This window comes from Lagopus leucura, unplaced genomic scaffold, assembly GCF_019238085.1.
Source record: "Lagopus leucura isolate 7727_CA_CO unplaced genomic scaffold, USGS_WTPT01 Super-Scaffold_73, whole genome shotgun sequence".
NCBI lineage: Eukaryota > Metazoa > Chordata > Aves > Galliformes > Phasianidae > Lagopus > Lagopus leucura.
The window spans coordinates 58,478,082-58,504,852 of NW_024962252.1; the positions used below are offsets into that span (position 1 = coordinate 58,478,082).

Sequence of the window (26,771 nt, forward strand, 5' to 3'; positions counted from 1 at the left end):
AAAAAAAAAAAAAAAAAAAAAAAAAGCTACAATGAAGAATTTTGGTTTACTTCTGTAATGCCAATCACAGTGTAATCTGATGGAAAGAGAAAGAGATGAGGCTTCTTATATTTTCTTTGGATTTTCACTGTTTATGTTGGTTTGGATTGCATCATCTGAAACATTTCAACACGGTGCTAATACATGGTATTTGACCTGACAAGAAATCAAGTTCCCTGACAAAAATTACCAGCTGCATCAAAGATTTAGGTATGGTCAGATAACATAAGTAAAACTACAATGAGTCCTATCTAAATAGAAAAAATTTAGTAGGAAGTTGAAGGGAAGAGAGAGCTAAATGAAGTAAGTTTATTGGCCAGGTTAATTCAATACAATAAGAATTCCTAAATTCTTCTAAACTTTACAGGCTACACTCTGATTTGGTTTAAAACAATCACTGAATTATAAAAGAAATTCACTCTCTGTCCCCTTGTCACAAAATTTTCCAATTTTGCTCTCACACTTATAATTCTGTTTCCTGTTAACCCAATAGATTGAGCTTGGATTTTCCTTAAGGAGCCAAGTAATGCCTTCCTGAGCTACATGCTTATATGGATGTGAAATGTTAGTTTTACTATGACACAATTAGTAATCAAAGGCAACAGACTGTAAGACGGACATTTTAATTTAAAAATCGAGTATCCCACAGTTCTTTTGATAAGAAATCAGATCTCAGAAGTGAAGTTCCATCACAGCAATTCCAGGGAGCAGGTTTGTTTATAAGATGTGGTACCTATTGTTTGTGTAACATTTTGTAATCTTTTATCTGCGCAGCTCTTAGGTCTGGTTGGCAAAATTGATGTGCATGATTGTAACTTATCACTGCTTAGATGAATACACTAGATGGCCAGCTTGACAAATATTACATACTTGTAATGGAGTGATCAGTCTTCACTATTATGCATTGCTACACAGTCAGAGTAGAGTCCTGGCCTCTAGATGTTACAGTAGTACAAATAATACATGAGATGAAGAAGAAATAGACTTTCCATATCCCCAACATATATATATATATATATACACACACACACAAACACTTATGCATACGTATTTATCTTTATATTTATACATATGTATGGATTCATTACATATATACACATGTATGGGTGTGTACATATATATGTGTATACAGGTATATGGATACACAAACATCTGTCAAAATTCAGGCAAAGATGGAAAGAGCAAAGCAAGTGAGTTGCCTTTGTGACCTAAGTAGCATTATCAGTACACCAGAGCTATTACTGGCATCAATTCCTAGGGCACCACAAAAGTTAAGACATCTTTTGCTGCTGAATTTTCTGGAGACACTACAGCTGCTCAGTGTAATAAATAAAAAGACTGAATTAAGGAAATCTGCATAAAATATCTTGGACCAAATTCACTCCCTACCCCAAAAGAAAAGCAAACTGTCTAGGGACAAACTATTTTTACATCCAGGTCAGAAGAAAATTTATGTCAGCGGATTATGAAAACGATTTTTGTTTAATCTCTGGCTCTCCAAACTAACAGAAATGTTATTAGCCATTTCTCAAGGCACTAGTCTTGCCACAAAGTGCATGGTAAAACTAGCATGCATATGAAGGAAATCCTCACCTTTGTTTGAGGACTCCTGGGAAAAAAGACATCTTTTCACAGCTTCATTAGGTATTTAAAATTCATGTAGCAGCCCTAAGTGCTCAGCTTCTCTGATAATAAAGAACACATGAATCTATGAATCTATGAGATCTTACTGAGGATTCTCAACACCAGGTTATCTAAATGGCTGAATATTAGAGACATCTGGTTTGGTCTAACTGCCCTACATTGAAATCTAAAGTTACTACCTACTCCAGCTGTTTGTAGCTAAATTTAAAACTTTTTGTAACTGCCATGAACAGAGAAGTCTTTAAGGATAATTACAGCAGCGCGGGATTTCACAGTACTCCCATATTTTTTCTGGATCTGTTGTGAAGCACCAAAGACCATTTACATCTCCATCAGGATTCCTGCAGTACTGTAACAATTACAAAAACAAAGAATGAAGACTGCAAATGTTAGCCACTTTATGAAGAAGTCTATAAGTGCATGTTTTCTAAAGATATTAACCTGAAACTTTGAACTGTGTTCCCCAATCACTTCCTCACTGCATGTTAAACACTTTGTAAACAAAATTCCTCTAAACAAATCCATCCTCTCAACAAAATTCATTATTTTCTGTATATCAAAACCAACTGTAAAATTAGACAAATATGATAACGCAGCTATCATTTTCTGAATCCACCAGGAGTCAGCCTAACTCTAGTGCTTTTTAAATTAAGTTTGACATAGGATGACTAAGTGTTTTGAAATAAGGCGTTTACTATTGCCCTAATACCTCTTCCACTGAAATTAGTGAGAGCAAATTAGGTTAGTCCTGAGAGTTTGCCACAAGCCTGCTCAGTTGGTGACAGACAACAAAAATCTTTGCTCTGGTGCTTGCAAAAATAAGGGAAGTACTTATCAGCTCTATGTTGTACATCTACGCTTGAAATACCAACATCTTAAGTACTATAACATGCATCTTTCCCTCTTCACCACTGCTATGGGCATGGGTTATCAGCATAATGATTTGCAAGTACACTTAGGCTCAACGTGAAATGTTTGCTGAGGAGTCATGGAGAAGGGAGTCAATGTTCAACAACTCCAGTAGCAGTAGAAGATGTTTACATTTTTATCCAGGCCTGCCCTTGGATGAGTCAGAGGAGTGAAGTATTTGTGGCTATGAGGGCTCTGAGAACTCCACTCTTGACAAGTTCTGCCATTTCCAGTTTTTGCTACTGTGCCACGGTAGTCTTTACCATTGCCATTAATGCAGTCTGTGAAAAAAGGGAAAAGGAGATGATTGTTATCTACTGAATCTGTACGTGCTGGTGCTGCGGAAAGCAGAACTAAGCCAGATTAAGTACTTTTAGGACTTCCTCATTCTCTACTGTCTTTAGCAGAAAGGGTTGTGATCTCTTGCCTGTCAAGATGTTCTCTTGGACACATAGAGTAAATGAACTGCAAACCAATATATTCAAGGAACTGCAGGCTGACATTTTTCTGAAGCATATTGTAATATCTGAAGACTGTAAGATCCCGGTTAAACTAAAATTAGGAAGCACCTTTGATGAGTAAATCATCTTTAAGAGTTAGCAGCCCATTACACTGAGAAAGCAATTGTTGTCTCCAAGAAAGTTGCTTCAGGTACTTCCTCCTTCTGCATGTAAGAGTACACAGTGCCTTTTAGAAATGAATCTTTTATCCAGCCCTGTCACCCTCCTTTGCAACACAATTATTCAGTGGAGCTTTATGGAGCATTCAGAAAAGTCACACTGCTTTGACCAACATAGGCTATTAATTAAGGAAGCAATAAAGAAGGATAGAGAAGAAGCCTACTTCTCTTGGTGTACACATTTTGAAAAACACAAACACAAACACAGTTGCCTATGAACAATACAAGAGGATTAGAACAACCTCCTAAAAACAATAAAGCAAGGCACAAAGAAAATTCCCTGAAAATTTATTATCGTTGTATTTCAATAGCACACAGCTACAGAAACACTAGAAGTGTTTTCTGTTTTCATTCATTCTCCTAAACGAAGATGATATCTCCTAGAATGCACTGTAAAATGATACAGGTTGCAAGATATACTCTGGTTAAGGAGAACTTGCTGCAAAATTCAGTAACACAGTTGTGACTGTTGGAGGACAGATGTGCCTGTTTTGTTGTAGCACTACTCAAGAATAATTGTGTTAGATTGCCGTTTGTTTGATCCATAGACTGTAGAGGAGGTGACAGCTAATGCCAGCTGTTACCAGATGTCATGGGGGGGATATTCAGGCCAACAGTTTGTGCCATTGTTGCAGGGCGGTCGTTTGGCGTGGCTTCCTCAGTTTGATCATCACATCTCTTGAGACTGCAGTACTCCCATGGAACGCTGGGGTCTGTGGTGAAACACCATGGGCGGCTATCACCATCTGGATTTCTACAGTAGTTCTCCCTCAAATCCCTGCAAAAATAAGTACAAATATTCATGCTGCATAAGACTGAAAGTAATCACAGGAATGCCTTTCCAAAAAGCTATCTACTACACAGAGATAAACACATTTTTTAATTCTTTCACTTATTGCCAGATATATTATTACCACCAAAAACATCTATGACTGAGATAAAACTGGAGTTAAATTCTGGCTGCAATATGTTTATATGCTGAGTAGCTAAATAAATGGCAGCTATGACAATGAATTTATTTCAAAGTACATATATATGAGCATACATAATCATGTGAATGTGCAAATTAGCTATAAATATGCTGGAAGATTTTTCTTTTTTTAATGTCAAAGGGTTCTTTCTCAAATGAAGAAGAATAGAAATTGAATACTCATGCAAATTATTACTATTATTATTAACTTTGTTTAATAACAAACAAACACATGGTAATTCAGGGAGTGCACAGTATTTGCTGGGGTGAATGAAACTGGAATTCTTCTCTCCGGCAAGTTGCAGAATTGCAATATTTTCCCATCCCCAGAAAACTGAAATACTTAAAAAAAAAAAAAATTCCAGGACACACTGATTCCACATTTTCACAGCTGCTTTTCAATTATTTAAAATGTCTGTGAAAAACAGTGTCTCCTCTGAGGATGTTTCAGTTTCAATATGTAAGAACTTTCAATGACAAAAAAATATGGCTGAAAAAATCAGTCACAGAAATTGAAAAGTAGGATGGCATCATTAAAAAAAAAAAAAAAAAAAAAAAAAAAAAAAAAAGAAGAAGAAATTTTTTAAAAGTAGTAACCTTCCTGCCCATCACAGAATCATAGCAGTTGGAAAGGACCTCTGCAGATCATCAGGTCCAGACCCCTGCTAAAGCAGGCTACATAAGAAAGCATCTATGAAGGTTTTGAATATCTCCATATAAGAAGACTCCACAGCCTCTCTGGTCATAGTGTTTCAGTCCTTGTTTTTCTTCATGTTTGTATGGAACTTCCTATGATTGGGCTTGTGACCATTGCCCCTTGTTCTGTCAATTGGGCACCACCAAAAGGAGCCTGGCCCCAGCCGTTTCGCTCCCACCTATACTCGTGATCCATCAAGCAATTACGGGTATCATAGCAATTCTCTTGTTTTTGCGTGCTTACATAACCGGCACATTAGTAATTATGGTTAGTTCTCTAAGCTGTTACTAATCCAGTATTTCTATTCTGGAGAAGAAAGTAAGCAAGTCAAGTGAGAAAATTCAGGGAATTCAATTAGGGATGTCCAGTTCCAACCACAAAGAAAGTTTCAAATAGTATCTCTAACCATGATGTTCTTGTCCGTGTGTTTTGCAACATACATGCTCTGTTCTCCCCAGGTAAAACAAGTAGAAAACAAGTACTGCAGAGCTCTCAAATTCTTAAATAAAATGCATATTTCAGCAGATGCCTAAACTCTGGGTACAGGCCTCTCAGATTTGGTTACACCAGTTCAGATTTATGAATAAAAGAACACAAATTTATTTTAATAAGAATTCAAATAACAGGAAAATAACAGGCTTAGAAACATGAGGCTAGTAAGAAATATTTTCTGAATCTTGGTAAAATTATAGTGAAAGAAACTATCTTTTATAGATACAGTCCCTATCAGTGTTTTAAAGCATAGATGTACTGAGATAACAAAATCGGTCTCATTTTCAGCACTGGTCATTGTCAGATAGAGAAAAAAAGTGAGATAAACATACGCATTTGGGAATTTTTCTGGGGTCTTTCCATGGTCATGTGGAGACTTGGAGCTCCAGGCTTGGCATTTCCGTCCTGATACAGTGATGGAAGTTGTGCCACGATAATTCAGGCCTTTGCCTTGATAGCACTCCTCTGGCAAGACTACCTGTGTAGACACATCTGCAGCAGAAAACAGAAATAGATCTCTTGCATCATGATTTTATGATTGTATTGAGTAGGCACAAGAAAACATTGAATTTGTAAGAGAAGAAAAAGGATGGACTTATTTTTGCAGTGGACTTCCTACGAGAGCACGTTAGCCAGTGTGAAAAACAGAAGGGCATTTCCAAAGTTATTTAGAACTTTCATAGATTATCCTCATACATCAGATGCTGACCAGTGGAGGGTGCATTCCTCTGTTTCATTTTGGCATTTGTGGAAATGTTTGAGTTGAAAATGAAAACTCCTCAAAGGTGAGAGATCTTAGTGATTTTGTCTCTATTTCTAGAATACAGATTATGTTAAATTTCTGACCTCCTTTTATCCTTTTAATTTAACAATTTTCTTGTTGTTTTCTCTGCTTAAGTCAATGGGTACCTCACAGGAGATTTTGTTACAATTGGACCTTGGAAGCCACTGTCCCCTCTTTTACTATTTTTTTTTTTTTTTTTTTCGCAAAGAGAAGCAAGGAGTGTGTCTCTGCTTTGATGTCCTTAAGTGCACTCCACTACTCATACCAGCACTTTGTTCTATCCCATCACAATGGGGAACTGCACAGTATTCCCACCGGACACTGCTGTTGATGGTGTAGCACCAAGGCCTCTTCTCTCCATTAGGGTTTCTACAGTAGTTTTCCTCTAAACCCCTGAAACAGAAACATTCACTTTAAATAACTCACTGGAGTAAAAACCAGTTATGTACAACACTATTCACAATTGGTGCATGCAGAAGTCAGTGATTATATTCATTCTTTTTACAGGTACATTACCTCATTCTCCACTATTCCTAGCTAGTCAACAGCCATTGAATTTATAGTCTAAATGATGATGTCCTATGAAGAGTTTCTATGATGCTTACACTTTCTCCTCTTTTCTTGAGACTAGGAAAGGGCAGTAATAGCTGACTTTAAAACACAAGCCATTAGTGCACTTGACTCCCTACTGCAAGAACAAGGCAAGGCTGGATGTCACATGGTGCAAGGAGCTCTCTGCTCTCAACAGCCATCTGCAGTGATGATGGACAGGGTTTTGCATGCCCAGAAAATCTCACAGGATCCATTTCACAACCTACTGGTCCCAAAGAGGAACACAGCTAAAAGCCTGGCTGGTTCCAGCTACCTGAGCCCATTGATAATGCTCTTCAGACCCAGCTTCACTGACCTCAGAGCACAGGGAAGTATTAGAGCATCTTGAGCCTTGGAGCATTGCTTTTCAGAAGCGTAGCACATCAGAAGTGTGTCAAAGAACACAACCAGGGGTTTTGTTAATGTAAAAGCAGTAAATACAACTGCAGTGGGATGAGAAGGAATGCAAGTATAGGTGACATAAGTACATGAGAATTAAGTTGGTTAAAAAAAAAGGAGTGCAGAAAAAAAAATGAAGGGCAAGGCCTGAATAGCAGTAGTGAGAGGTGATAAAAAGAGAGAAAACAGCTTATCAGTGTAACTGCTCCTCTTGTCTTTTTATCTGGATCACTAAGGGAAAACCACATTCTTGCGTATTTGCTAGAATGAGGAGGCTCAGCATACTTGCAGGGGTATCTATCAGGAATCCAGCCATGTTTGTGAGGAAACTGTGTGTTCCAATGCTGGCAGGTGTTTCCTGATGCAGTGATGGCTATTCTGCCTCGGTAGTCATCTCCATTCCCTGAAATACACTGGGAGCCCAGGCCAGAGGTTGGTGGATGCACAGCTGTGACAGGATTTAAAAAAAACAAAAGTGAAGAACAGAAAAATTGCAGCTAGACAATGCTTTCAACTATATTAAAAAAAATATTTCTATGCTTTCTACTATGGTAACATGCAAATTTTTCTTTCAGCAGAGATTATGCTGGTGAAAAGCCATGGCAAATCAAAAGCACGCATTTTCACTAACAGTCAGGCTGCCTAATGGTTGCCCTGTGTCTGCCCCTTTACAACAGTCACTAATGAGGTTACTTCAGAGGTACGGCTCTGGAGTCAGTGGATTGGGATTGTGAGACAGAAGAAAGAGTGAGAGAAAATGAATTGGCTTGGCATATGAGGAACATCAAAATAAAAGCAATGAATAGAACCACAGAACCTGAAGAGGGTAAAAGAAAAGGAAACATATTTATATTACATATCCATTGTATAGGTAATTCCCAGAGCAGAAAAAATGGGACTCAAATGATGGGTCTGTTCTTTAAACTCAAAGTTTTAAGCACAAAATGGAGAGGCTATGGTATCTTTCACAACTTCATCATACCTGTAATTGTGATTGCTGAAATGAACTATGAAACAAATGCTGCTGCTTACAGCACTGGCAAGAGCAGATGCTAAGAAAGCAAGCTCTTCTTATACAAACACAAAGTATTTTCTCAAAGTGCAGTCTACTTCTAATAATGGCAGTGCTAATATCATTATTTAGTGCCTTGGAAATGTCCAGAACTAGTGTGTTCTCCTTCATGGTCAAGTTAGCTAACAATTGAATTAAGTTTTCTCCTGAGGCCTGAACTTGTTTCTCAGGACTTATCCCTCTCTAGGAAAGAGGCAGTTCTACCTCTGTGGGTCAGACTCAGATAAAATATCGCAATACAGCCATGGAGGCTAATGCATTTCTCATGACTCTGCCTTCTCAGGTAACTGGAAAAGCAAAGTGTTTGAAGAGAGAATGCCCTGCCTTTCAGGTGAATTGAAAAGTATGGTTGTTTAAGAAAATCAGTTTCCATAACACCTCTGGCATTGTGCACCTGCACTCTCAATCACCTTATATATGATTTTATGCAATAGTAGCATAGTGAATGATTCTGCTCATTTCTGTATACTTTCTCATATTCACAAGGACATCCTCAGGATATTCACAACTGTCACCTCTTGTCTTTCCCCTCCCTGCATTATTTTAATTACAAGAGCTACTCTATGGAGCGATCTCAAGGAGTCAGACTCACTGCAACGAGGAATGTTGCAATATTCCCAGCGCTTAGTGGGGCTCATGGTGAAACACCAGGGCCGAAGTTCACCATCTGGATTACGGCAGTAATTCATTTTCAAGTCCTTCCCTGGAAAGCTGCACATTGAAAATGAAAGATGAGCTTATGAGTTCTTTGTGGATAGCTGTGGCAGTATGATTGCAGGCAGGGTCCCCCAAGCACTGTGGGAATGAGTGGGGCAACACAGCACTGAGAATGACTCACTGTTTCAGGGTATATCCATGCATATGAGGTTCTTGGGCATCCCAGCGCTGACACTCAAGTCCAGACTCTGTTCTGGAAACATTTCCATGATAATCTTCACCATTACACTCCATGCACTCGACTGTAGGATCTATGTAGAATGAAAACAAAACAAGGTTCACACCAGCCCTTGAACTCTGATCCTCATGAAAGATTACACTGACAGGAAAACAGAAATAATAGAAACTTTTTGTTCTTCTAGAAGGTTTTGCCCTAAAGAATAATTAAAGGAATCCAGAAGACTCAGAATGATAGCCTAGTCAGACGAATCAAGCTTTAGAGATAGATATCATCTGCTGAGAGTGCTTTGTCACTTTATTTGCATGTGCTGATTGCACTGGAGTCTTTATATGCAACACAGAAATTGGGTTAGTCTTTACTCTTGTTAAAATTAAATAAATCAGTAAGAGCAAAGCAATACCAGCAAATCACTAAAAAAAAAAATAAATCCTCTGTATCTTCTAAAGTTTCAGCTTGACCTAAAATCATGTTTGAAACCAACCTGCAATAATAAAATAAGAAAAAACAGCAGGAATAATATTATGTCCTTGCTGAAAACCCATTCCCAGAAAAATAAATATACCTTCTCCAGTCTGCATGACCTGCCTCTCACACTCTGGAATGTTACAGTAATCAAATCTGGTAGCAGGATCTGTTGTATAACACCAGGGTCCTCTTATATCCCCATCAGGATTTCTACAGTAGTTTTCCTCCAACTCTGCTCTGGGGTGTTTTTCAGGTGTAAAGCTGTAATAGTATTAAAATTATATTTTAATACAATTCTCTCAGTAGAGCAGAAGGGATATGTCAAACATACTCAGCTCCTTTTGGGCTCTATTCATTCATAGTAGAAATGAGAGAAACAGATTCCAAATTCTACTCCATAAATGAAATCTGAAGATCATTTTCTAAACTATCATCAGTAGTAATCTCTTCAAGTAATCTCTTCATAGACCCCAATTGCCAGTGATGAGTGAGCATACAGCCTATAAGAACTCTGCAAATCTCAAAGAAATATTATCATCTCTACTACATGAATCCAGCTGTCTAATCAACTCATTGCAGCCTGGGGTCTGTGATCTATTTTTCCTAAGACACCTACTTTAAAAGTGTAGTATTTCTGGAGGCTAGCAAGCTAGTGCAACTGGATCCAAACTTGCAGAGACTGAAGGAAGTCTTCTGATGAATTTTGCAATAGCAATCCTCCTGGGAAGACTAAAAGATTTTTAAACTACAAATCCAAGTAAGTGGTTCCAATTTTCATTAGAACATGGGCTGGCAGGGGAGTCAGAGACCTGGAAAGACACCACTGCTCATTGTTTTCACATCTCCAACAGAAGAAATTCTGGCCTCTGTGTCACCGGTAATAAAACATTCATTCAGTTTTGGTGGAAGAAGCATTTCACCTTCTTAAGATGCACAGTGAGTGGACAAAACTTCTCCAGCTGACAATGCAGCCTTTTCTTATCTAGACCATTACAGTTCTCTGAATCAAAACTAATACAAGAGCGGAAAATTGTCTTAAAATGTCACTTCAATAACTTGCAATATGAAGTTGTTTATACACGTAAAGTTGGGAAAGCTTGGAAATGATTCAGAACAATATGAAGACAAATATAAATAAGGTCTTACTTTGGATTGTGGGGTGATTTTTCTGCCCATTTCTGGCATGGAACACCTCTCCAAGTTTTGGCTTCTGTTCCTCTGTAGTCCTCCCCAATCCCTCTTTTACATTGTAGAAGGTAAACTGAAATTGAATTGTTTTTTGTTGATTTTTTTTTAAATTCAGTAATGCTACAACATTACATCTCTTAAAACTCAGAGTATGCAGATGTAACTTTGAAGTTAATCAGTTTAGATATGTTTTGAACCTCTCGCACATGTGAACACAGAGATGTGATTCTGTAAGGTATTTAAAAATGCATTAGTTAGAAGTGAATAAGTAACTAGAAAAGAAAATTCTTAAAGCACTTTATGAAGCTAATAAAGTCAGATTAGAAAAGAAGATGTAACAAGTTACAACTACGAATTGCATATTACATTATCATAATACTGGGATATAAAACAAGGTCTTTCACTGACCTCTGGAGATTCCTTGACATGTATTTTTCATAAGCACATTCATGGTATAAGTGTCATGCAACTATTCCTTCAAGGGACTACAAATTATAGAGTCATAGAAACATAGAATATCTGAGTTCAGGAAGGTCAGTGGGATGAAATTTGGGATTGAAGACATCAAAAAATAAAAAATAAAAAATAAATTGATGTTTCCTCTTTTTCTGAAGAGATGAAGGCTCCTGGATACAAAAATCACATCCTCTGGTAATAACATGAGGACCAAGTATATCTCTTCAGATGTTTCAGAAGTTTAGAAGAGCTTGGACAATGGCAAGCGGTGTAAAGAACAGAAGAATTTAGGGATGTGTCTTGATTTATGCTAGTTTATGCCAGTGTTACTTTCTAGCTCTCTGTTACAGAATATAATTTGGGTCAAATATTATTTATTAATTTAGAAGAGTTAATTTCAATTTAATATCTAATTACTTATGTATATGTATATTTGGTTTCAATATATATGCCGAAGAATTGTACAGCAGAAACTCCTCTTTTATCCATTTCTAATTTAAAAGATAACAGGTCAATTTTTACTTTAGTAAAAGGTATCAGATTTAAAATGTTGAGGCACTGGCTACAATCTTCATTTCTACTGATTTCTTCTAAGTAAACACAATAAATACTGAGTGGGAAGAAAAAGGCATGATTTTTGCTTTGTACTATGTTTATTATGCCTGATTGTAGTAACACACAACTACAGGAGATCTGACTGAGTCCAGTTCAAGTCATATATAAGAATCCTTGGTGCTAAACGGGGAATTCTCTGGCAGTTCCAGATAAGTTCATAATGGGTTCAAGCTCACCTCGCTGAAACTGTTACCACCTTCAACCATTTTCTCCAGCACTGCAGCAGGGAATGCAAGGATGCAGTAAAAATAGACTAAATGTATAAATGTGTAGTGTCATACTATATACATACTTTTCTTTTCATAGAGAACTGCATCTTCACTGTGGAATACAACTGTTGTTTTGGTATTTTCAGCCAGTGTCAAACACTGTAGCTTTTTCTTGGTGAATAGGAAGGCCCTGTTGAGAAGAACATAGGAAACAGCCTTTAATTCAGTTCAAATTTTCAAATTTTCATTAATTTTCTATAAATTATTATTTTATTAGCACTTTTTATATCCACCTGGCTCTTTCAGAAGCTGTTCTCAATACTTGAGACACAGACATTTTCTACTGCTTTGAAGTAGCTGGCATTTTCAAGATGTGAGAGTATGTCAGTAAGTAACTGTGTGAGAAGCTAGCTGCAGCATTGGCAAAACACTGCCAATGGCATTCTAGCTGCTTAAGTTAGTACCTTTCTCTACAACGCATTAAAAACATCTCACTCCTCTTTTGTGAAACAAGGCAACATCAGGCTAAACAAGTGCAAACAGCCCTTCAGGAAGCATTGTATAAGAGTAGGAACTTGGGCTTTTGTAGAGAAAGACAGATGCATTGCAGATTCACCCTTTAATTGACCTTTTGCTAATTTATGGGTGGAGATAAGCCACAAGGCAAGGGCATAGATTGTGCTGTAGTAAGCAGAGCTGCAGGAGCATGAGGATGCTGGTGTGGGAAAAGCTGTAGCAGGAACAGCTGTAGCACCTGGCTCCTAACCCCATCCTGGCTAACCTACAGGTGCAGATTGTGCCTTCAGCTCCTCAGACAGCCCCTATTGTCTGCATAGCCACTAGCCCTGACCTCTGAAGAACAAGGGGTCCTCCCAGGAGGGACTTCGCAGGAGCTGGCACCTGAATGACAGTCCCTTGTGTTCCCTAAGGGCTGTGGACTTGCTTTACACAAATGTGTTCATGTACATCTCATGCTAAAGCTCCCACCGTGATTTCTGAGTAGCACATTTCTGAAGAGGATGTGTAGAGCAAAAGGGTTGAAGAAAACTCAGTATTATTTTATTACAACGTTTCTTGTGGAAAATGTGCATCACTTCACTTATGTGTTGAAATGACAAAACAAACAAACAAAAGCATTACTTGTTTGTCTCTTTCATACTTTCTTTTTTTTCCAGCTACATATTGCAGAGGTTTATTTATTTCTTTCCTCTCTGTCCAAATTTGAGGATGTAAACTTACTTCTAAGCAACAGCAGATTAAGATTCAACAGAAATTACCTGCAATTAAAATTTATTTCAGCATCACATTTCTCTGCACATTCTTTTTCATTATTTGTACTGTAAAACTCTTTATTTCTAGTAAGTATCCAAACACCATCTGTTCTTAAATAGTCATCCAGTATGTCTCCTTTCACTACAAGAGAAGAAAAGGAATCAGGCATTAAAAATTGGAATTCTGCAGTTACGAAGATCTGTGACTTTGTGTCCCACTTTTCACACAGCATTGGCAAGTGAAGTCACCATTTATCTAAAGCTGTCAAAAAAACATCAGTCAGAGAATGATGGGATACTAATTTTAGTATCAACACTAAAATTTTGGAGAACTGCAAACTGGGAGACTGTGAGATTATGAGCCTATGTGGAAACCACAATCACCACAGTTTCATTGGTTACTGAACAGTTTGTCCCCCACATATCTTGCCCTGGAATAAGAAATCTCAATCAATAAAAAGACAGTGTAATCCTTCACAGTGACCACCACTAAGTTTGTTGTAATAGCTTATGCAGGCTTAATAATGAATTTGTCAGGCTACATCTCTGGTGCAACAGAATATTCCATTATAAATTAGTGAATCAATTAGTGTGATTATATCTGAAAGTCACATATGCATCAGATGTAAATGATGTATTTGCTCATATATTTCACAATTTGCTCTCAAATATTTTTACTTATAAAGGAATTTGTCACCTAATTAATTTTTTTCATGACCACAAATTTTCCATGTTCCATTCCTAATGTTAAGAACAGTTTGTTTCCATACCTAGTATAAGGTTACAGATTTACAGAAGTGATGTGGCTTAGTTATTTCATTTTTCAAGGTAGGTTATTGTTGTCAGGCATGGTAAAGTCAAAACTGCTTTCTCTTAGCCCCAGCATCATTTATACTTGGATAGTTCACACAACTTGCAGATGCTCTTGAAATTCCTATGTTGTCTTTAGTGGAACTCCTAGCTTTTTCAGAAGTTGTTAAAAAAAGAATTCTAGGTTTACTTCTGGAAAAACTAGTTTGTTGAAGATTAAATTTTTACCTACTGCCCCCAAGGGCAGTTTATGCTAAGAATTTGACAAGAGAAAGTGTGATGTCCATGGAATATCAAGGAGATTTTCTTCATTCTCTTTTATTTTTGTTTTAAATATTACTTTAAAAAAAACTTTAAAACTCCTGCCATAATAGATGAAAATCAGGATCACCATGCTTGGCAATGCTTGGCAGTATAAAAAAGCTCCAGAATTTGATCCACAGCTTGCTGAATTAGAGGTACAGCCTCACTGACTGCTGTGGATTTTCTCAGAGGCTTTTGGACTACTTACGGAAGGTGTCCCCATTTCTGGCATGTTAGCAAATGCTGGTCATTTGTTTCCTGTGCAGAAACCAAGGTAGTTGCTCTTTTAGTACCTCCAATAAGCACCAGATAGACCACAGCTCTGACTTTGTTCACCAGCAGCTCTTGCTGTCCAGAAAACCCCAAATCAACTATCATCCATACAAGTGAGGACACATGGATTTGGTGACGCATTTGCACAACATGAAGCTTTCAAGTGTTCGGCCCCTATCTCACCCACACAAGCAGAAGAAAAAAGACTCTTACCTGAGCTGAGCAAGAGAAGAAGGAGCAAATTGGCTTTAGTAAATCCCATTTTGGCCCAGCTGGTGGGTGCTGGAAGTTGTGTCTGTCAGTGCACAAAGTTTTATTGACTTGTACTGGATTGTGGAGGCATCAAACAAACAGTGCAGGTAGATTAAGTTAATGATTCTCCCATACTGTGATCCCTCTTTGCCATACAGTTCATGTTCAAACAACCTTGAATTGGATATTACCAAATCAGATTCAGTCATTTGTATTGGATGCTGGGAAATGTGAAATCACCCTCTGATTTTGTGGGGCATGTTTTTGTTCTTAGTTTGCTTGGCCTCGTTTTACCAAAGCAAAAGTGGAGATCGCAGTGGTGGAAAGTATATGAACTACCTCTAGACACAATTTTATTCTACACAATGCTGTGTATTCTTCCTTAGGCTGCAACAGAATCTTCAGCCTCAGACTTGCATGGTCTTAGAACTACTTAGGATTTACAGTGCTTTGTAAAATACATCCCCATATCAGATCCAGATAATGCTAACAATCTTGTTTCTTTCTTGAAGGGAATAAGCTTCCTTCCTGCACTTGTTTCCCATTTCTGATTTGTGTTTCTTTGTTCTTCATGAATTGGGAAGTATGGTTCACTATGGTACAATGTATAATGTCCATATATTAACCGTGTAAAGCTCCTGAAATCTCAAGAAATCTCAGGACTACATAGACCTCGAAAGATTTGCAAGATGCCCCAAACATTTCAGCAACGTGTCTACCCCCTATGCGGCTCAGCTGAGGCAAATCAGGCAATCAGTGCCTTATGACTTTCAGCTGGTTTACCAAGTTGATAAAGCCTTTAGCTGGGGCTAGTAAGGCAAGGTTAGATGAAATTGGGGTTGTGAGGTTTTATTTATTTTTTTTGTATATTTATTTTAATGAAGTTATTTCTACCTGTGTTAGAAGAATGATGTTTTGGGAAATGGTATATGCAACAGCTATGTGGGAGTGGGAAGAAATGGGATTAGGGAATGATTCCTCAGTGAAGTAGTTGTGGAGGACCTGAAGATTTACAAGTTTGATATATGTGAGATGTGAGTTTACCAAGAGATGTGTGAGGACGTGATGAACAGGGATACAAACAACAGCTGAACTTTGCTTGTTTTGCTACTAACACCACTACTTGCTCTTCTATCAAATAGTAATTGCTACAGAATGCAGAATTCTGAAGCTGCTCTAGATCTGTAAGCAAGCATAATGGAAAAGTTTTCTCTCTTGAATCTCTTTTGAGTCTCAGATCGATCAAAGCTAGAGAGACTTTTGCGCCTATTTTCCTTTAACAATAAGAAAAGTTATGTCATTGCTCATGAACGCTGTGCTCTAGTCCTGCTTGGTTTTGTTTGGAATTTTCTATAGAATGTGTTGTTCTGGTAATGCCCAGAAGGGTGCAGTAGATGATACTTTTTTTGACAAGGTAGGTGAGTCTAAACCAGTACAGGCTGAGAAATGTCAAGCGTTCATTGAGGAACAAATTCCCAAGGGATTTATTATTTCCTTCCTTGTCTTACAGCACTCTTAAGGAAATTTGTGTCTTATGCAAATAACTTCTTATTTGCTTTCTCAACTTCTTCCTCTACTCCTCCCAAAACAGTATATCAATAGACAATGAAAACAGTAGGAGAAGAGGATGATTCAAGACTGAAATTTCAGTGGCTGATTGGAAGAAGAGCAGAAAAATGTGTAGTAAGATTTAACAGTGCAACCTAGGGAGTGACTTGCAAACATGATTGCTCCCAGCACCACTGTATCACAAACTCTGCACTGACTTTTTTTTTTTTTTTTAACCTTTACCTCCATAGCTTCATCCCTCTGAGGAGACTGAGACTTCTAAGCCTTCAGCACTAGCCTGGCAGTCAACAAAATGATGGATAACAGGGCATTGATAAGATGATCTTAAATAGCCTCCCAAATACTACAGTAATTTTAATTATTGCACTTCTAAAGAAGTTATTGTATTCTTGTAATTATTGAATAATTATTATATTGCATTATTGAAATTATTGTGTTTCTAAAGAAGGTTGAAATAAAAGATTGAAGATTGTTGAAATAAAAGAGGCTTAAAGTTGATTGATTTTTAACTTACTAAATAGGTTCAAAAAAACTTCATTTTCTCAAAGCTGCATTCTGCCTATAAAAGACACCGTGAAAACATTAAGAACAGAGGTAAAAATAGGATTAGAAAGGATAGTAGGAAAAAAGGCAAACATAATATTATCACTGAAAAACATAAAGATTAAGATGTAGTGGAAAGTAAAAGCACTTTTTGGGAATAACAACAAAATTTGTGACATCACAGCACAGATTTCAACTACCCTAGAAAACTTAGAATGAGAAGAAAAATTCCCTTAAAAATAAATATGGGTAAAATAAACTAGTGTGTCATGAGCCCTAACTTTGTTTTTAAATCAATTTAGGAAACCAGAGCTATAGAATTGTTCAACAACTGAAAAAAAAAAAAAAAAAAAAAAAAACCCCACAAACATGGTTTTTAATGCCTAGTTGCAAAATACTTTAATCAGGCTTTGAGCTTGGAGAAAGAAACAGATTGGCTCACGCTTGTTTGTTTTAAATCTTCACTGGGAAAATTGTGCAGCTCTGCTGCACTGCCTTGGAGTGTGTATTTTTCTTTTGATGAACGGAAGACCATTAATCAAAGAGGTGCTTCAAGCTACCAGTTCAGTGAAGTATATAAGTGGCATAGAAATATTTCTTCTGGTTGCAGAGGGCTCTTAGAAAGGCTATGTGTATTCTCTAAATTGATTCCTTGTGTAGGAAGTTTAGGAACAGAAAAGAAAATGACTGCATTTCCCAACAAGTGAGTGAGAAATCAAATGTTTCTTGTCAAGGAGAGGTCCTTCTGTGAGGAACTAACAATGGAAGAATTTATCTGAGACCTGGCTCTTTATACTTGCCTGTCACAACCTTTATGAAGCATGGATAAGTTGTCATTTTCCCATCAGATGCAAATTCCTTTCAAGGAACCAGTTCCTAAAGTACTTCATAATATTTGTAAGTACTTCTCTAACCCCTAGTTATTCTTTCCTGGTAAAGACACATTGATAGGAGCAACAAGTGAGAACTCAACTACAAGAAGCCACAGAGTATGTAATGAGTGGTCAGTACAGCTTAATGTTTATTGGCCAATTTTGTTTTGTTTTGTTTTTCAGTGTTATACTCTGTATTTTCTAGGTCTGGCCACAACATTCTCAGTTTCAGGCTGGTTTCCAAGGGGAGTGAATGCAGTGTCCTCTAAATTTCATTAAAGGTTTTTTGCTTCTGCCCTAATGTGTCAATACACAAAAATTAATCAAGGAGACTGTTAGTGCACTGTTTAGATATGCTAAGCTCAGAGCAGGACCTAGCTCCATTCCTCCAGTACATGTGAAAAGCATTTTTATTAGTTTTGCCTCCTTAATTTTGGTAAGGTTATAATTTACTTGTTCTAGTTGATACTTCCTTATTTATTTATCTATTTATCTATTTATTTTTTTCATAGAGGATGCTTGTGATGATGACTATTATTAACATCAGAGCCTCCTGAAACCAGGGGCAAAACGTTAAGTCTCAGCCCTGAAGAGTGTACTCCATAAGGAGGTAAGCAAGAGGTGAAGAAATGAAATGTCATGGACGAGGCAGTAGCATGGTCAGAGATTCATATGCTCTGCTTACTGGGCTAACTGATGGGCGTAGGGCATCACACTAAACAGCCTGTTGCTTGCATTTGTAAGTAGTTGTGAGAATGGAGGTGAGAAGGTAAGCAGCTTGACTTCCGTGCCTGGGGAAATGGGTCTGCTTCATGTGCACCTGGAGCTCAGGACTATTTCTGACACAGCTACGTGTTAACACCTGCCCCATTTATGATGTCTCCTGAACAAAACATTATAGCAAGTTTCTTTTTTATAAAACAGAGCGTGCTTCACTGTCCCTCTTTTGTGACGTAAAGAAAACACTAAGTGCTAAGCCTAATCATTTTACCAGGCTGTAAGTCACATAAGGGTCAAAATTGATAGGTATTTATTTAGATCATATAAATGACACTTGAGGCCTGATTCAGACACCTGAAAAATGACTTCAGGTTGTTTGTTACAGCAACACCTTGTTCATTCTAAGTTAAACAACTCTGCAAGTCAAATGAAACTTGATGGGAAGTTATGTGGGGTAGGCTGCAGAAAACAAAAGAAGGATTACAAAAAAGTGGGTTGATTTGTGTAGAGATAATGTTAAAGCAATACAGATTAAGAACCTTCAAATACAGGCATATGAATACATGTCTATTATAACATATGTACATTTTACATAGTGATTATCACAAAGAAATATTAGATAGTCAGTTCATCATAAATATGGAGGATAAGGCAGTCAGTATGCATTTAAAGATACAAGAGAAATTTTAAGATCGTGGTTAGAAAAAAGTCTGTTTGACACTGAAGAAAAAACAACGCACTGGAATTGTGCCTGAGGAATTTGTGGGATTTCCACGACTGGAAGTTTCAAGAACAGGTTTGATAAATAGCCACCAGATGTTCCAAATTAGAATGTTCCTAGCATGCTGTGGTTGAACAAGGTAACCCTTTTTGCTGTCCGTTTCTTCAAAGCTTTTGCACTTGCCTTCTGCCTCTCCTCCACTAGTGTCTCCTCACAACTTGTAGACACAAAAAGAGGAACTGTAACTGCAGGACTCCACAGCAATTTCCAGCTTTACAAATTCAAGATCTTGCTGCCACTATCCCTGCTAACCACCCTCACTTTTCCCACGTGCTATGTGCAGTTGGCAGGCTGCAGTGCTGCAGCTCATCTGGTTCAGCATTATGGTTTCCTGTGGAAAGAGAACAAGACACAGAATCCTACTCGGAGGAAGACTTCCTGAGCAGAATAACTCTTTTTAAAGAAAGATTTCCTCTTTTCCAAACTGCCCTGGAAACATACAGAAGTCTTTCTCAAAGTGTTTCCAGTTTGAGCCTACAAGCATTTCATTCCACTGACAGCTCCCTCTGCCCTGGGGCGTACTGAGAGCTCTTGGTTTGCCCCTGCTTTTCACAATTCGTGACTGCTGGTGTTGCCTCACCTTGATACTTCAATTGTTTTTAGCAGGAGTGCCCCCCAGCTATGAGGAGAAATACGTGCAAGTCGGACTTGTTTAGGCCTGTTGTCCTGGTCTCTGCAGCTGGTGGAGCTCTGGTTCTCATCCAGCTCTGCTCTCCTTCCCAGGCTCCCAGCATTGCTCCTGCTGAAAACTCTTTACGTGGAATAGCCGGATAATGAGTTATCAGATAATAAAACACTTTAGAAAATTGTCTAGACCTAAATGGCCTTGTTTTAGCTTGCATGAGCTCCAATCATTTTTGTATGTGATTATGGCCCACTCGAAGTACAGATCATTCAAATGGAGCATAGTCAGAGTTATGTCCCTATTAATAGTCAGCCAGAAAATGTTGATTCTCTTGCTGAACAGTCACCAGTTGAAGACCTCCCAGCTTGGTGTCTCTACACCCTTCTCAGGGAAACAGCTAACAGTTATCCTTGCAGTTAGGTTGTTATAGATGTCTAATCTAGAGCTTTTGCTGTACTGTAGTCCTTTCCTCTCTTACAGTATATGGAAAAAATTAAAAAGCATCAAGTAAAATAGCAGAGTTGTAAAAACAACCCAGGACATTAAAAACCTAGTAGTTTCTACAAGTCCCTTGGTGTGAATGGATTGTTTGCACAACAAATACGATGGCAGGCTTTTTTTTGAAAAGGAATCATTCAACTTGATACAATAGTAGATTTGAACAGGCAGAATACCTCAAGCAAAACACGTTTGGCTCATATGTATTCATAAGAAATTAATGATACATTTCAGTATTGCTAAAGCATGTATGCCTATAGCAGTAATGTCTTAAACAGATTTTTGAGAGCAAATGTCTGAGCTGACCTTACTTATGCTATGCCTCATAGTCCTCTGCTGGTTCACTGTCTTATGGCCACCCCTGTGCCCAGAATCTACTCCTCCATTTCTGGTCCAGTTGTACGAGTTAGCTGTTCCTTATCTGAGCAAAGTATGCATGTGAGCAATGCAAGAAAGGGAAGAACAGATCTCTGTTTCCCATGTTGTTCATGTTTATTTTTCTCCTGTAAGTTGTCTTAGAGTGTCTTCAATATAGCTGTAGCCGAAACTAGACCTGCTGTATCTGCACCTGCTCTGACACCTCAGGTGATAAACACACTAGACAGATGGGAAGCCTTAGGCTAAGTGCATCCTTCCAGATCCTTGGCTACAAGAAAAACCTGACTTAAGTCAACTCTGCATGAGGGGTTCTAATCAGCTCCAGCTGTGAAACAAACTCTGGCAGGGCTGGAAGCAGCGTGAGTTCTACAGGGGTGAATGAAGATAAACAATTATTGAAGGCTGTGAAGCAGTTCTGCTTGGAGTGAGTTGCAGAAGCCTGGAATGAGTTGTGCTGCCTTACCCTACTATTACTGACAGCCACTTCTTGCACATTCTGTGGCCCGGACTCAAAATATTGTCCACCACAGGAATTGCTTTGTGGAGACAGCTGCAAACGCTTTCCTGATGGCAAGGACAATAAGAAAACCATTTTGCTTCTTAAGGAACTGGGGATAAGGTAAGCAGCCTGTCCTCCCCCTTCATTCCACCAGGAGCGTGGCACTGGGGGCACCTCCCTGAGGTTGGGTACAGACCAGTGCTGTGCCACAAGCCTGCAGTGGGGCAGGGTTTTGGGTAGCTGGAGCATGGCCCTGCTGTGGCCTCACTGGGGCTTGTGACCCTGGGTTGATGTGGGAACTGGGCCTGGGGGTGGACAGGGATGGGCAAGATTGGTGGTGCCTCTGAAATGCTGATAACCACAGGTTAAGGGACTAGGACAACAGGAGCTTTCCCCCTATCTTGCACCTTGTCATAACTAAAAATCCCTTTTCTGCAAACAGTGCAGTTTCTTTTGTTATAGATACCTTCTGTGCAGAAGATGTCTGTTTAGCTTCACATCTTTTAAGCACCTTCCTATTCTCCCCAAGCCAAGCTGGCATTTAGCACTCATTGCAGGGAAGAATCCAAGGCTAGAGGCATTTCTGGAGAGAAAAAGTCAGTGAAAGCAGTTTCTTTCAATGAAGAAGCTGAGTATTCAGGACACCTGGCTGCCTGCTATCTCTATGCCTGCAAATGTACAAATATAACACTCATAAGGGCCTTTTCCATGATTTTTTTCCATGTTTACGTTCGTCATGTCCCTTCCTGCATAGTGCAGGACTGGGAGCTGGGTTGGCACAGGGAATGTTGTTGCAATCACCTCTTGGAAACTTTGGGACAAACTTACTCATTCCTCTTAGACATTTTGTTAACTAAGGAGATAATAATCTGCTATGACATTTCTTAGTACAAGTTTTACTGGCCTGAACGTAAATGTCAAAACTGTATGTAAGGTCACAATGAGCTTCATACTGGCCAGTATCTTACATGCACGGTGACTGCACTATTTAGCCTTACATTTTCTTTGTCTCCCCTGTACATGTCTGTCTTAGGTACTGTGTTGAAATTTTTTTTTTTTTTTTTTTTTTTTTTTTTTGCCCTAAGAAGGACCTCCCTTTAAGGGAAATCTTATTCTTTCTTATTTGAGGAAAGCATTTCTTACCCATATCTCTTCATTCTCCCCAGTAAAAGTGAGTAATCAGCTCTGTATCCAGCCACAGGCCTCTTTTTAGGAAATCAAACAGATTTCTAGCTGTGTCAATTGGGCTGATAAAAAAGCATCTGACAGAGAATAATGCTGCAAAATTTATTTTTAAAAGCAAATCAATATTTTGAACAACTTTGTAAAGTTCAATGGCTGCTATAAAGAGTAGGATGGAATGGTGTATGGGAACTGTTGAATCAGGGCCTGAACCACTGATTGAGCACCTGGGCAAAGGACCTGTCAGCCCTGGGAACACAGGTGAAGGCAATTCACCTCATTTTAGGGCTGACTGCCACTGGGGAACGATCTTTGGTTGGAGATCCCTCTCTTGTGGAGTTTTCACTGTGAGCCTAGATCTTTGGAGGTGGGTAAGCACCTTTCCTTTGTAACACCATTCAATTTGCACTAGTCCCTTTGCTACTGTACTCCTGCCCTTCCTCCACACTGACCCTTCTGATTGTTACTAATGGAATGGAATGCGATATGAGAGAATAGTTCAGTTGGAAAGGACCTGCAAAAGTTACCTAGTCCAACTGCCTGATCAGTTCAGGGCTAACCAAAAGTTAAAGCACACTAATGAGGGTATTGTCCAAATGTCTCTTGAATACTGGATATCAGGCATCAATTGTCTTGTTAGGAGGCCTGTTCCAGTGTTTGACCATCCTCAAGGCCTCCTGACATCTAGTCTGAACTTCCTCTGGAACAGCTTTGTTCCCTCATGTCCTCTTATTGGCACTTCCCTCTGCACTTCCCTTCCTCGTGGAGCTGTTGAGAGTAATAAGGTCATTTCTCAGCTTCTTCTTCTCCAGACTGGACGACCTCTGTGCTCTCACCTCTCCTCACAGGGTGTGCTTTCTAGCCCTGTTACCAGCTTTAGTGTATCCTCTGAATGCTTTCAAGGATCTTGACATCATTCCTATATTGTGGAGACCAGAACTGCACATGATATTCAAGGTGAGACCATCACAATGCTAAATAGAGTCGGAGAATCGCTTCTTTTAACTGGCTAGATGTACTGTGTTTAATGCAGTAACTAGACATGGGTAGCATACTTCCTATTTAGATTAAATCTGCTAGCAAAAACGGCAGAGGGAATCAACACAGAAATAAATTTGATTTTTGAAAGGCCTAGGTAAAAACGTTATCAGTTACTATGACATATCTGTAGGATTACTAAGTATAGCAGAGATGAAACCATAGACACAAGTGAATAATGATTAAGATGAAATGCAAGTGAGCTGGGTTTTTTTTTTTTTTTTTTTTTTTTTTAGGGGAGCAATATTGGCAACTGCATTTATAATGTATTAATAGATTTGGAATGGGTGTTGTTTATCTTAATTGGGTTTGAAAGCTTTGTAAGTAAAGTAATAGAGATGCATTAGTCTCGTTTTCATGAAGTGTAAGTCAAAACACTTGTAAAATTCATGTCAGACTGTTCTTATTCTTCCAGTGAGTTGATACACACACATGCACATATATATATATATGGTATTAATTAAAAAACCAGCAAAAGTCTATCTTCACATATACATTTAAAAGTAATATCAAGTAGAAGCGCACATCTTAATGATAAAAACTGTTCAGAAGAAGAAGAAACTGTTCACTCTGTGCAGTTCTCTCTGACATATATCATCTACTTAGCTCTTGCCAAAATAGTGAGCATGATATTAATTGTTAGGATTATACTCTGTAAGAAAACTTACTCAATACTAATAATTCTCATGCCATTATTCTCTTTCTACTGTGTGAATAATGTGTAGATTTATTATAATAAATCTAGTAACTTCAACACAGTTTTTTAGGGAGTAAATCTACAACTAAACTTCTTCATTTGCACAGAATATCCAGTGTGGGAAATAACTTGGGTTATTTGCTCCAAAGCTTTCTCAGATCTTCAGAGAGAGCAAAAGTAGTAACTGGGGATATGGGGTAAAAGACACAGGAACATTTTAACTGATAATATACAGGCAAAGTGCCTTTAGGACAGGGATGAAAGAGTGCTCTGTCATGCATGTCCTTGCTAGCAATTTTTTAATTGAAATTTGGAAAATAGATGCTGAAGAAAAGAGATGAAAGTTGCATTGGCCTTTGAAATCTATACTGACTACAAAGACATAAAGCAAGCATTTAATTTTTTTTAAAAGAGTTAATGTGACCAAATCACAGGCTCCAAAATTCACAGCTCAAATAGCCTGAAGTCCTTAAAAACAGATTTCAGTCTATTTTCTGCTCTCCAGGGAGAAGAGCAGGGTGGTGAAAATCTTGTGCAATGAATGTTTGAGTCTAGTCCAAGGTAATTGTTATTTGCTCACTGGGTGAAAATTATTCCTTGGGCTATGAATGGCAGATAATCTTTTGGATCTATTGACACTTCTTGACAGGCTGACAGTCTTTGTCTTGATGATTGCAGCTCACTATATTGTCAGACAGAGAACTAATTTTTTTTTTTTTTTTTTTTGACACATACTGGGAGACATCATGTTGTGTGAGATGACCATGGTAGAATGAGCTACTGAAGAATGAATATAGAAGTGCAGAATGAAATATTAAATTAGCCAGAGATCTGATGGTTTTCTAGTTTAATATTATAAAGCATGGCAAAGAGTAAGTTGTTTTAAAATGCATCGCAGATTTGTTTTCTTCTGTTTATTTTCTTCTGTTGCATGTCTGAAATTATCAGTAAGCAGTAAACTTACTTGCATATGCACAGCATCTGGGAAAGACAATAATTCTCCTTCTTAGCAGTCCCTGTGATGGCTGTCAGGTAGGTTCCAAAGCATGTAAACTGCCAGTGCTGTGTCCTGCTGACTGAAAGAGGCTTTCACAACTATGAAGAAATTTAGCATCTAGCCTTCATGCCTTTATGACCTCTGGAAGCCACTGGGAGAGATCTTGAAGTGTAGCCATTAATGATAATGCAGGATGTCAGTGAAAATATTGAGAATGCAAAAGACCTAGAACAATGCAACCTTTCTGTAGGTTTCCATGAAAACTATTTTTGTGTGATGTTCAGCTACACACAGAGCAGGATGTTTTGAATGGATTCTTCCCATGTATTATAGGATTCACTGAAAAACTGAGCGTACCAGATGTAGCAAGCTGTCAGTTTGATGACTTCTCAGTATTCATTTACAGTAATTTATAGTGGATTACACTTCTTTTTAATTTTTAGAATATAAATTCAACAAAGTACTTAAGATCTCATGCTTCAAATATGCATATAGCTTTCCAGGAGAGGGCAGTCCATTCCCAAGACCAGCTGGCTCCCATTGTGTTGTGAATCCAAGAATTGTAACCAAGAATTCCAATAAAAAGAGAAAATATCTTAGATGGAGAACAACCAAGGCCCCCAAATGTATTCCATATTGGAAAAATCTGTCTTGGAAAAGAAAAACCATCAGTTTGCTTCTGTAGTCTGAAAGAAGGAAGAACGTAAATGTTAGTGACATCACATTGGTAATCAGTAATGTGCAGAAAGGGGGCACAGAAGTGAATATATCACCACTGCTGCACAAGTGTAAGTAAACAGCACAACCTGAACTTTCACAGGGGAAGACTTCTCCCTATCTATTGTGAAAATATAAATTGGTATGCTATGAAGAGCTCTGGAGGCAGCAAGGAGTTAAGACTGACCTCTTATTTCATTTTTCAATTCATTTCAATTTATGCTTCATATTTTTATGGAATGATGTGAGGGGCTATTTCTGCAAAAAAATAATGCAGTGAGTCACTTCGCTTACATTTCTTCTCTTGAAATCCTCCCTGTCCTTTCTCAACCTGTCTCTGCCATGGATGTGACTCATCCAAAAGAGCCTTGAACTCTGTTCTGCTGTAGAAGCAGAGCAGTCATATTGACAAGAAATTGCATCTGCTATAGTTTACCTTAAAAGCATCTGGCTCAGGCACTTCTAAGCTTGTCCGAGATACCATGTTCATGTCATACATTCCAGGGTTATTGAAATGTAGAGGGGAGACTGGATCCTATCCAGTGGTGAATCAGTGGATCCTATGTGGTGTAGCAGCATCAGTGCGTTGTTCAATAGCAGCTATTCAGGTACCTAAATTGGCCTATTCACAATATGCTG

The 26,771-nt window shown here is 38.3% G+C and overlaps 1 protein-coding gene across 1 annotated transcript in view; it reads right to left on the reverse strand.

Moving 5' to 3' along the window:
• The window catches only part of PLG (plasminogen), a 46,699-nt gene extending 31,615 nt beyond the window's left edge, over positions 1 to 15,084 (reverse strand). Inside the window, exons 1-13 of the mRNA XM_042874704.1 lie at positions 14,978 to 15,084; positions 13,385 to 13,520; positions 12,191 to 12,297; positions 10,786 to 10,900; positions 9,737 to 9,900; positions 9,115 to 9,244; positions 8,869 to 8,987; positions 7,490 to 7,652; positions 6,480 to 6,607; positions 5,763 to 5,922; positions 3,856 to 4,049; positions 2,725 to 2,873; positions 1,939 to 2,032 (exon numbers count right to left, since the gene is read on the reverse strand). Of these exons, the coding sequence (XP_042730638.1) occupies positions 1,939 to 2,032; positions 2,725 to 2,873; positions 3,856 to 4,049; positions 5,763 to 5,922; positions 6,480 to 6,607; positions 7,490 to 7,652; positions 8,869 to 8,987; positions 9,115 to 9,244; positions 9,737 to 9,900; positions 10,786 to 10,900; positions 12,191 to 12,297; positions 13,385 to 13,520; positions 14,978 to 15,026 (1,708 nt within the window). The 5' untranslated portion in view covers positions 15,027 to 15,084. The remainder of the gene's footprint in view (positions 1 to 1,938; positions 2,033 to 2,724; positions 2,874 to 3,855; positions 4,050 to 5,762; positions 5,923 to 6,479; positions 6,608 to 7,489; positions 7,653 to 8,868; positions 8,988 to 9,114; positions 9,245 to 9,736; positions 9,901 to 10,785; positions 10,901 to 12,190; positions 12,298 to 13,384; positions 13,521 to 14,977) is intronic.
• Positions 15,085 to 26,771: the final 11,687 nt, after the last annotated feature.